The 12901-nt window shown below is 36.8% G+C and overlaps 2 protein-coding genes across 4 annotated transcripts in view; one reads left to right on the forward strand and one right to left on the reverse strand.

Annotated features, from left to right (window-relative positions):
- LOC143246737 (uncharacterized) overlaps positions 1-12901 on the forward strand; it is a 56435-nt gene that overhangs the window by 22171 nt on the left and 21363 nt on the right. Inside the window, exon 1 of one of the 3 annotated variants that reach the window (XM_076493830.1) lies at positions 221-376. The exons of the other annotated variants lie outside the window; for them this stretch is intronic. Coding sequence (XP_076349945.1) covers positions 340-376 — 37 coding nt within the window. The 5' untranslated portion in view covers positions 221-339. Of the gene's footprint in view, positions 1-220; positions 377-12901 lie in introns of those variants that run through there. 3 annotated transcript variants of the gene reach the window in all.
- The window catches only part of LOC143246736 (hydroxyacid-oxoacid transhydrogenase, mitochondrial-like), a 100791-nt gene continuing 97314 nt past the window's right edge, over positions 9425-12901 (reverse strand). Inside the window, exon 14 of the mRNA XM_076493827.1 lies at positions 9425-9469. Coding sequence (XP_076349942.1) covers positions 9440-9469 — 30 coding nt within the window. The 3' untranslated portion in view covers positions 9425-9439. The remainder of the gene's footprint in view (positions 9470-12901) is intronic.

Consider the following 12901-nt stretch of genomic DNA (forward strand, 5'->3'; position numbering starts at 1 on the left):
TAAATTATCCAGTGTGCTTTGATGTATGTTAACGCATTTCACGTGTGCACGAACTCACCCAGTCAACAGGGTCACATTTCTGATGAGCTTAGAAACGTCATGCACGTGTCCTTTTGCGATCACGTGACGAACTACGTCAGTTTCACGGCCACTGACGTTTTGTTCACACAGAGGTTTCAGACCAGTTATAAATCAGTATCTGTAAACAGTCAGGAAAGTCTCGTCAGAAATTTATATGCAAAAACGGCTCGTTTGGGCTGAGAAAACACTTTTACATAGAAGAGCGAACAAGTGGGTTTCTCGTCATCACTGAAAGTCCCGTCAGATTTTGGGATAAAGATGGCGTTGTTCGGAGCAACAACCTTGGCCTCCAAAGGTAGGCTTCAGTAAGAACAGATAACTTAATTAAATCGTTCGATATACTGTAAAACTATCGCTACTATCTTCTCCAAGTCTTACCCTTTGACTGCAATACGCATGTGCCATCTTGCGAAAACCTACCATTTGTCTACTATGTGTATTTGTCATCCTGTTCAGGTTTTATCACATGACTGTAAGTGTTCGCTATCTTGTCTGAGTGTTAATATCTGACTGTGATACGCATGTACTATCCTTTACCAAGTTTTGTCATTTGACTGTGATACGCGTGTGCTATCCTTTACCAAGTTTTGTCATTTGACTGTGATACGCATGTACTATCCTTTACCAAGTTTTGTCATTTGACTGTGATACGCATGTGCTATCCTTTACCAAGTTTTGTCATTTGACTGTGATACGCATGTGCTATCCTTTACCAAGTTTTGTCATTTGACTGTGATACGCATGTACTATCCTTTCCAGGTATTGCTATTTGACTGTGATACGCATGTTCTATCCTTTCCAGGTATTGCTATTTGACTGTGATACACATGTACTATCCTTTCCAGGTATTGCTATTTGACTGTGATACACATGTACTATCCTTTCCAGGTATTGCTATTTGACTGTGATACACATGTTCTATCCTTTCCAGGTATTGCTATTTGACTGTGATACACATGTACTATCATTTCCAGGTATTGCTATTTGACTGTGATACACATGTACTATCATTTACAGGTATTGCTATTTGACTGTGATACGCATGTTCTATCCTTTCCAGGTATTGCTATTTGACTGTGATACACATGTACTATCCTTTCCAGGTATTGCTATTTGACTGTGATACACATGTACTATACTTTACAGGTATTGCTATTTGACTGTGATACACATGTACTATACTTTACAGGTATTGCTATTTGACTGTGATACACATGTACTATACTTTACAGGTATTGCTATTTGACTGTGATACACATGTACTATCCTTTACAGGTATTGCTATTTGACTGTGATACACATGTACTATCCTTTACAGGTATTGCTATTTGACTGTGATACACATGTACTATCCTTTCCAGGTATTGCTATTTGACTGTGATACACATGTACTATCCTTTACAGGTATTGCTATTTGACTGTGATACACATGTTCTATCCTTTCCAGGTATTGCTATTTGACTGTGATACACATGTACTATCCTTTACAGGTATTGCTATTTGAGTGTGATACGCATGTTCTATCCTTTCCAGGTATTGCTATTTGACTGTGATACACATGTACTATCCTTTCCAGGTATTGCTATTTGACTGTGATACACATGTACTATCCTTTACAGGTATTGCTATTTGACTGTGATACACATGTTCTATCCTTTCCAGGTATTGCTATTTGACTGTGATACACATGTACTATCCTTTACAGGTATTGCTATTTGACTGTGATACACATGTTCTATCCTTTACAGGTATTGCTATTTGACTGTGATACACATGTACTATCCTTTACAGGTATTGCTATTTGACTGTGATACACATGTTCTATCCTTTCCAGGTATTGCTATTTGACTGTGATACACATGTTCTATCCTTTCCAGGTATTGCTATTTGACTGTGATACGCATGTTCTATCCTTTCCAAGTATTGCTATCTGACTGTGATACGCATGTTCTATCCTTTCCAGGTATTGCTATTTGACTGTGATACACATGTACTATCCTTTACAGGTATTGCTATTTGACTGTGATACACATGTTCTATCCTTTCCAGGTATTGCTATTTGACTGTGATACACATGTTCTATCCTTTCCAGGTATTGCTATTTGACTGTGATACGCATGTTCTATCCTTTCCAGGTATTGCTATTTGACTGTGATACGCATGTTCTATCCTTTCCAGGTATTGCTATTTGACTGTGATACGCATGTTCTATCCTTTCCAGGTATTGCTATTTGACTGTGATACACATGTACTATCCTTTACAGGTATTGCTATTTGACTGTGATACACATGTTCTATCCTTTCCAGGTATTGCTATTTGACTGTGATACACATGTACTATCCTTTCCAGGTATTGCTATTTGACTGTGATACATGTACTATCCTTTACAGGTATTGCTATTTGACTGTGATACACATGTTCTATCCTTTCCAGGTATTGCTATTTGACTGTGATACGCATGTTCTATCCTTTCCAAGTATTGCTATCTGACTGTGATACGCATGTTCTATCCTTTCCAGGTATTGCTATTTGACTGTGATACACATGTACTATCCTTTACAGGTATTGCTATTTGACTGTGATACACATGTTCTATCCTTTCCAGGTATTGCTATTTGACTGTGATACACATGTTCTATCCTTTCCAGGTATTGCTATTTGACTGTGATACACATGTACTATCCTTTCCAGGTATTGCTATTTGACTGTGATACACATGTACTATCCTTTACAGGTATTGCTATTTGACTGTGATACACATGTTCTATCCTTTCCAGGTATTGCTATTTGACTGTGATACACATGTTCTATCCTTTCCAGGTATTGCTATTTGACTGTGATACACATGTTCTATCCTTTACAGGTATTGCTATTTGACTGTGATACACATGTACTATCCGTTACAGGTATTGCTATTTGACTGTGATACACATGTACTATCCTTTACAGGTATTGCTATTTGAGTGTGATACACATGTACTATCCTTTACAGGTATTGCTATTTGAGTGTGATACACATGTTCTATCCTTTACAGGTATTGCTATTTGACTGTGATACACATGTTCTATCCTTTACAGGTATTGCTATTTGAGTGTGATACACATGTTCTATCCTTTACAGGTATTGCTATTTGACTGTGATACACATGTACTATCCTTTACAGGTATTGCTATTTGACTGTGATACACATGTTCTATCCTTTCCAGGTATTGCTATTTGACTGTGATACACATGTACTATCCTTTACAGGTATTGCTATTTGACTGTGATACACATGTTCTATCCTTTCCAGGTATTGCTATTTGACTGTGATACACATGTACTATCCTTTACAGGTATTGCTATTTGACTGTGATACACATGTTCTATCCTTTCCAGGTATTGCTATTTGACTGTGATACACATGTACTATCCTTTACAGGTATTGCTATTTGACTGTGATACACATGTTCTATCCTTTCCAGGTATTGCTATTTGACTGTGATACGCATGTTCTATCCTTTCCAAGTATTGCTATCTGACTGTGATAATGCATGTTCTATCCTTTCCAGGTATTGCTATTTGACTGTGATACACATGTACTATCCTTTACAGGTATTGCTATTTGACTGTGATACACATGTTCTATCCTTTCCAGGTATTGCTATTTGACTGTGATACACATGTTCTATCCTTTCCAGGTATTGCTATTTGACTGTGATACGCATGTTCTATCCTTTCCAAGTATTGCTATCTGACTGTGATAATGCATGTTCTATCCTTTCCAGGTATTGCTATTTGACTGTGATACACATGTACTATCCTTTACAGGTATTGCTATTTGACTGTGATACACATGTTCTATCCTTTCCAGGTATTGCTATTTGACTGTGATACACATGTTCTATCCTTTCCAGGTATTGCTATTTGACTGTGATACACATGTACTATCCTTTCCAGGTATTGCTATTTGACTGTGATACACATGTACTATCCTTTCCAGGTATTGCTATTTGACTGTGATACACATGTTCTATCCTTTCCAGGTATTGCTATTTGACTGTGATACGCATGTTCTATCCTTTCCAAGTATTGCTATCTGACTGTGATACGCATGTTCTATCCTTTCCAGGTATTGCTATTTGACTGTGATACACATGTACTATCCTTTACAGGTATTGCTATTTGACTGTGATACACATGTTCTATCCTTTCCAGGTATTGCTATTTGACTGTGATACACATGTTCTATCCTTTCCAGGTATTGCTATTTGACTGTGATACACATGTACTATCCTTTCCAGGTATTGCTATTTGACTGTGATACACATGTACTATTCTTTACAGGTATTGCTATTTGACTGTGATACACATGTTCTATCCTTTCCAGGTATTGCTATTTGACTGTGATACACATGTTCTATCCTTTACAGGTATTGCTATTTGACTGTGATACACATGTTCTATCCTTTACAGGTATTACTATTTGACTGTGATACACATGTACTATCCGTTACAGGTATTGCTATTTGACTGTGATACACATGTTCTATCCTTTCCAGGTATTGCTATTTGAGTGTGATACGCAACATCAACCACCATCAGCTTTTGACCTGCGCTTTACCGACAAAAAGTGAGATTAACGAAATTACAGTGCGCGCACGCGTGCGTGGGGGGAGGTCTGAATTCTCAACACTTTAGACATTTTCAGTAAAGATAACTTCAAATCTCTTTTGTAAAAGTTACATGTTCGTGTCAATTGAGTTCATAGTTTGTCAGAAGTTTGCATATTTTATTTAAAATTAGCCCCATATATATATATATATATCTGCACCCATCCTATCTTTATTGATGATGAGAAAGTATAAAAAACGCAAAATCAAAGAAACCCTACTTATACAACAACTAAAACCAATATAAAGGAACATCTTTATACCTATATTAATTAATAATCTAACATCCAACTGCAACACTTACAACCACAACAGATTATCACTGAACTTGTGGATTGTTGAAACATCTTGACCACGCTTACAACCACAACAGATTATCACTGAACTTGTGGATTGTTGAAACATCTTGACCACACTTATAACCACAACATATTATCACTGAACTTGTGGATTGTTGAAACACCTTGACCACACTTACAACCACAACAGATCATTACTGAACTTGTGGATTGTTGAAACACATTGACCACACTTATAATCACAACAGATTATCACTGAACTTGTGGATTGTTGAAACACCTTGTCCACACTTACAACCACAACAGATTATTACTGAACTTGTGGATTGTTGAAACACCTTGACCACACTTACAACCACAACAGATTATCACTGAACTTGTGGATTGTTGAAACATCTTGACCACACTTACAACCACAACAGATTATCACTGAACTTGTGGATTGTTGAAACACCTTGTCCACACTTACAACCACAACAGATTATTACTGAACTTGTGGATTGTTGAAACACCTTGTCCACACTTACAACCACAACAGATTATTACTGAACTTGTGGATTGTTGAAACACCTTGACCACACTTACAACCACAACAGATTATTACTGAACTTGTGGATTGTTGAAACACCTTGACCACACTTACAACCACAACAGATTATCACTGAACTTGTGGATTGTTGAAACATCTTGACCACACTTACAACCACAACAGATTATCACTGAACTTGTGGATTGTTGAAACACCTTGACCACACTTACAACCACAACAGATTATCACTGAACTTGTGGATTGTTGAAACACCTTGACCACACTTACAACCACAACAGATTATCACTGAACTTGTGGATTGTTGAAACACCTTGACCACACTTACAACTACAACAGATTATCACTGAACTTGTGGATTGTTGAAACATCTTGACCACACTTACAACCACAGATTATTACTGAACTTGTGGGTTGTTGAAACACCTTGACCACACTTACAACCACAACAGATTATCACTGAACTTGTGGATTGTTGAAACACCTTGACCACATTTACAACCACAACAGATGAATACTTAGACCAAAGGGCAGGAGGTTGTACCAATACACCATAGTAACCCTCCGCTATTACAGCGGTAAGTCTACTGATTTACAATGCTAAAATCAGGGGTTCGATTCCCCTCGGTGGGCTCAGCAGATAGCCCTATGTGAGTTTGCTATAAGAAAACACACACTATACACCATAGGCACGTGATTATGTTATTTGTCCAATGGAGTTGGAGTTGTCGTATAGACTAGGTGTTCTTCTGTAGCGTTCCCGAAGGTGTTTTGTTTTGAGACTAAATAACACCAAAATTATGTTTATTTCTTGCTTGTTTGTTTGTTTTGAATTTCGCACAAAGCTACTCGAGGACTATCTGTGCTAGCCGTCCCTAATTTAGCAGTGTAAGGCTAGAGGGAAGGCAGCTAGTCATCACCACCCACCGCCAACTCTTGGGTTACTCTTTTACCAACGAATAGTGGGATTGGCCGTCACATTATAACGCCTCCACGGCTGAAAGGGCTTATTTCTTGCTGTTTAAGTTCATGTCATATATGGTGTAGTGTACAGAGTGCATCATTCTTTTCGTGATTCATGGCATGCGCCATGTCGTCATAACAGTACAAATTGCGACTTCAGGTGTCTCTTTCATTTTCGAATTCACAAAGTACATCTATAGTGTCGCAACGTGTCACAAGATACAACAACTAAAATGAACATTACTCTCTGTAAATGCGACAATAAGTAAGTTTAAAGTTTCACATTATAAATTATTATTTGTTTCTTGATTTATTATTTCATATCTCGATAAAACTTTCACCAGTTTTAATTTATTGTAAACTATTATAACGATTTTGTGAAAAATCATGGCTCGCGTTGAAGTAAAAATGCGGCCTAATTAATTAATATTTGATGTAGAATTCTTATCGTGGTATGATTGTAGCTACCAGTTTTGGTTTTATTACTTTATGTCCACATTCAATTATTTTTAGGGCGCACCTTTTTATCACACCTGAGGTGTTTTTAATACTAGAAGACTCCCAGTCGCACCAAACATGCTCGCCCTTTCAACCGTGGGAGCGTTATAATGTAACGGTCAATCTCACTATTCGTTGGTAAAAGAATAGCCCAAGAGTTGGCGGTGGGTGGTGATGACTCGCTGCCTTCCCTCTAGTCTGACACTGCTAAATTAGGGACGGCTAGCACAGATAGTCCTTGAGTAGCTTTGCGCGAAATTAAAAAGCAAACAAACTTATTTCTTTATGTCCAAATTCAATCTTTTTTAGAGCGCACCTTTTTTTTTTACACCTTAGGTGTTTTTAATTAGATTGTAGAACACTAAAAGACACTTAAAAGACAAATATAAGGGATATTTGTCTCAGAGATTATTAAAATGTTATTGAGATTATGTTCACATAGTAATAAATAAGTCACAGATAATTATCTGTAGAATAACTTAGTGATATGTTGTCAAATTTCAGGCTTAGTTAATTTTTGTTACCTTGGTAACCATAGATGGCGCTATATGTCTACTGAAATTTTAAAATTTATACCTTACAAAATTCGCTTGTTGAAAAATTATTTTACATTGTGAAAATTATTAAATGAATTTTATTGTGTAGGCAACGTTTATTTTTGTACTTGGAGATAAATATCTGATTCAAAACCAAAGACTTTCAACTCGGCTGTCCTTCCACTCATAGTCTGTCTAAACTTTTAAAATCTTTCTTTGTCGTAGTTGGGGTGGCGTTACCTATTGTATTCAACTGGTTTTGTCGTCGTACAAGAGTTGAAAGGACACGACTCTGTAAATTAAAGTTGTATGGTGTTTACTGTTTTATGACAACAGGAAGGACATAGGATAGTTTAAATGTCCATAGTAAAACAGTTATATTTTCTGTTCTTGTTCTGGAACAAAAACGACAGTTCGTATAAAACAATTTGTACAGCTTTGTTTTTGATGTTGGAGGATATTTCAGTTACATTGATTGTTTCAAACAAATTGTTATGTGTTAACAATTGCAACAAGATAGAGAAGTCTCGTTCCTTTTATAAATGTCATCTTCTGTTCCTTAGGGACCAACTCCATGAACACCCACTGAAATATTTTCGGAGGATGACACGTACAGTACTGTGTAAAAGTGTTAGGACAAAGTAAAAAAAAAAATAGATTTCAGGTTACTTTCTAAGAACAATGGAAGATAAATCACAGATGAAACACAAACTTTGTGGATAATTTGAGTTCATCAAACAGTTAATATTTTGTATGTCCCTTTTACTGTAATAAATACAGAAAGTATTTCAAACATTGTTTTAACATATTTAATCAAAGTGTCTTTTGTGATTTTACTCCAAGTGTCTCCAATATACTTCCATACATTATCTTTAGAAGCAACTTTTGATTTGTCAGGTTTTGAATTTTGCGCAAAGTTACACGAGGGCTATCTGCACTGGCTTTCCCTAATTTGGTAATGTAAGACTAGAGGGAAAGCAGCTAGTCATCACCATCCACCGCCAACTCTTGGGCTACTCTTTTACCAACAAATAGTGGGATTGATCGTAACATTATAACGCCCCCACGGCTGAAAGGGCGAACATGTTTGGTGTGACAGGAATTCGAACCCGCGACCCTCAGGTTATGAGTCGAACGCCTTAACCCACCTGGCCATGCGGGGCCGTGATTTGTCAAGTTTTTGATGTATCAAATAACAGATCTGGTAAATTGGGTTCAGATCAAAGCTGTATGGGGACCATTGTATCATTTATATGACTCCAGCAGCTTCTTTCTTAGCTAATTAATTTCTGTATAGGTTGGATGAATGTTTGGGGTTATTATCTTCTTTTCCCTCGGTGGTCTCAGCAGATAGCCCGATGTGGCTTTGCTGTAAGAAAACACACACACATCATCATCTTGGTAGTAGAATCCTTTACAAATAATACAGAAACCACTGGGTATACCATGACAGTATCTGATGGTACTTACATTGGTACATTATTCTATTTATGTTGTAAGTACTTACTGTCACCTCAGCAGAAAAACACCCCGAATCCATCACTGCCTTCCCCCGTGTTACAGTGGGTGCTGTGCATTAGGTATTTTTTATCTTTCTTACACCAGAAGTACATCTTACGCTTTGAACCAGATACTTCAAACGTGGACTCATCTGTCCATAACATCATTTTCAAATCATCGACGGTCCAGTTTTTGTATTTTTTAGTAAATGTCGGTTTCGTGACAATATCTGCAGATCAAAGTACAGTTGTTTGTTTTAACTATTACACCACATAGTATATTCTTGTTGAGTGTCTCTGATACTGTAGATCTGGACACTTTTCTGTCATTTGGTACATGGTTGTTTATCTCATGCTTGAGATCAGTAGCAGTCTTCCTTCTGTCCTGAAGGCTGTATAAACAAAGATATTTAACATCAGTATCATTCAGTTGAGGTGTTCTGTCTCTTCTATTTTTAAATTTACTTGTCTTGGTCTCACGATCTAGGGTGTACTTGACAGTATTTGGGGTCCATTTCAAGTCTGTAGTAATTTGTCCAAGTCCAACTTTTACATCAACTCTGTGCTGTACTGGAAGTTCGCTATGTTTTTTGGGCCATGGCACGTCAGTACCACGTAATACATATTATTAAACACTGTTTCTATTTACGTTTATTTGTGGAGTGTTATTAACTTGATTTCTTCTAGTACGTACCGTTTGGCTCCTTGTTAGCTTCTTTCCACATAGTTAAGCCACTATATGAGGTACCATGACAAGCTAAGCCACTACATGAGATGACATGACAAGTTAAGCCACTACATGAGGTGACATGACAAGTTAAACCACTACATGAGGTACCATGACAAGTTAAGCCACTACATGAGGTACCATGACAAGTTAAGCCACTACATGAGGTACCATGACAAGTTAAGCCACTACATGAGGTGACATGACAAGTTAAACCACTACATGAGGTGACATGACAAGTTAAGCCACTACATGAGGTGACATGACAAGTTAAGCCACTATATGAGGTACCATGACAAGTTAAGCCACTACATGAGGTACCATGACAAGTTAAGCCACTACATGAGGTGACATGACAAGTTAAACCACTACATGAGATGACATGACAAGTTAAACCACTACATGAGGTGACATGACAAGTTAAACCACTACATGAGATGACATGACAAGTTAAACCACTACATGAGGTGACATGACAAGTTAAGCCACTACATGAGGTGACATGACAAGTTAAGCCACTACATGAGGTACCATGACAAGTTAAGCCACTACATGAGGTGACATGACAAGTTAAGCCACTACATGAGGTGACATGACAAGTTAAGCCACTACATGAGGTACCATGACAAGTTAAGCCACTACATGAGGTGACATGACAAGTTAAGCCACTACATGAGGTAACGTGACAAGTTAAGCCACTACATGAGGTGACATGACAAGTTAAGCCACTACATGAGGTGACATGACAAGTTAAGCCACTACATGAGGTAACGTGACAAGTTAAGCCACTACATGAGGTGACATGACAAGTTAAGCCACTAGATGAGGTGACACGACAAGTTAAACCACTACATGAGGTAACATGACAAGTTAAGCCACTACATGAGGTAACATGACAAGTTAAACCACTACATGAGGTGACATGACAAGTTAAGCCACTACATGAGGTGACATGACAAGTTAAGCCACTACATGAGGTGACACGACAAGTTAAGCCACTACATGAGGTGACATGACAAGTTAAGCCACTACATGAGGTGATATGACAAGTTAAGCTACTACATGAGGTGATATGACAAGTTATTTCAGACCCTAAATTTGATCGCTATGCTCATTCGAACAAAACCCGCATGACATGTCCTTCATACAACTATATGGTAGTTCTAAAGAATGGTGAGTGTTCTCACTCTGTAATAGAATGTAAGAATTAGTGTGATGAATAACAAAATAATATGTTATCTTAACACATTTATACAATACTGTACGTATGGAATCAACTTGTACATTGTAAGTCAACAGACTAGAAGGATGTGTTATATGTTTATATGTACTTAAACACAAACACAAATGTGCAGTTTGAATTATAATTACTAAACACATTTAGTTTAACTACGACGTTTAGTTTACTTTATAATATGTGCATTTTTTTTGTAATGTAAGTGGGGACAAATACCCCATTCTTTTTCCTACGGGCACCCATACTCAAACCTGATATTTGTTTTAATATCTACTTGTAATAAACAAAGCCTTACGGACACCCATACTCAAACCTGATATTTGTTTTAATGTCTACTTGTAATAAACAAAACCTTACGGACATCCATACTCAAACCTGATATTTGTTTTAATATCTACTGGTAATAAACAAAACCTTACGGGCACCCATACTCAAACCTGATATTTGTTTTAATGTCTACTTGTAATAAACAAAACCTTACGGTCACCCATACTCAAACCTGATATTTGTTTTAATGTCTACTTGTAATAAACAAAACCTTACGGGCACCCATACTCAAACCTGATATTTGTTTTAATGTCTACTTGTAATAAACAAAACCTTACGGTCACCCATATTCAAACCTGATATTTGTTTTAATGTCTACTTGTAATAAACAAAGCCTTACGGGCACCCATACTCAAACCTGATATTTGTTTTAATGTCTACTTGTAATAAACAAAACCTTACGGTCACCCATACTCAAACCTGATATTTGTTTTAATGTCTACTTGTAATAAACAAAACCTTACGGGCACCCATACTCAAACCTGATATTTGTTTTAATGTCTACTTGTAATAAACAAAACCTTACGGACATCCATACTCAAACCTGATATTAGTTTTAATATCTACTTGTAATAAACAAAGCCTTACGGGCACCCATACTCAAACCTGATATTTGTTTTAATGTCTACTTGTAATAAACAAAACCTTACGGTCACCCATACTCAAACCTGATATTAGTTTTAATATCTACTTGTAATAAACAAAGCCTTACGGACACCCATACTCAAACCTGATATTTGTTTTAATGTCTACCTGTAATAAACAAAACCTTACGGACACCCATACTCAAACCTGATATTTGTTTTAATGTCTACTTGTAATAAACAAAACCTTACGGGCACCCATACTCAAGCCTGATATTTGTTTTAATGTCTACCTGTAATAAACAAAGCCTTACGGACACCCATACTTAAATCTGATATTTGTTTTAATGTCCACCTGTAATAAACAAAGCCTTACGGACACCCATACTCAAACCTGATATTTGTTTTAATGTCTACCTGTAATAAACAAAGCCTTACGGACATCCATACTCAAACCTGATATTTGTTTTAATGTCTACTTGTAATAAACAAAACCTTACGGACATCCATACTCAAACCTGATATTTGTTTTAATATCTACTGGTAATAAACAAAACCTTACGGGCACCCATACTCAAACCTGATATTTGTTTTAATGTCTACTTGTAATAAACAAAACCTTACGGTCACCCATACTCAAACCTGATATTTGTTTTAATGTCTACTTGTAATAAACAAAACCTTACGGGCACCCATACTCAAACCTGATATTTGTTTTAATGTCTACTTGTAATAAACAAAACCTTACGGTCACCCATACTCAAACCTGATATTTGTTTTAATGTCTACTTGTAATAAACAAAGCCTTACGGGCACCCATACTCAAACCTGATATTTGTTTTAATGTCTACTTGTAATAAACAAAACCTTACGGTCACCCATACTCAAACCTGATATTTGTTTTAATGTCTACTTGTAATAAACAAAACCTTACGGGCACCCATACTCA

The sequence above is a fragment of the Tachypleus tridentatus genome, chromosome 3 (genome assembly GCF_004210375.1).
Source record: "Tachypleus tridentatus isolate NWPU-2018 chromosome 3, ASM421037v1, whole genome shotgun sequence".
Taxonomy (NCBI): Eukaryota; Metazoa; Arthropoda; class Merostomata; order Xiphosura; family Limulidae; genus Tachypleus; species Tachypleus tridentatus.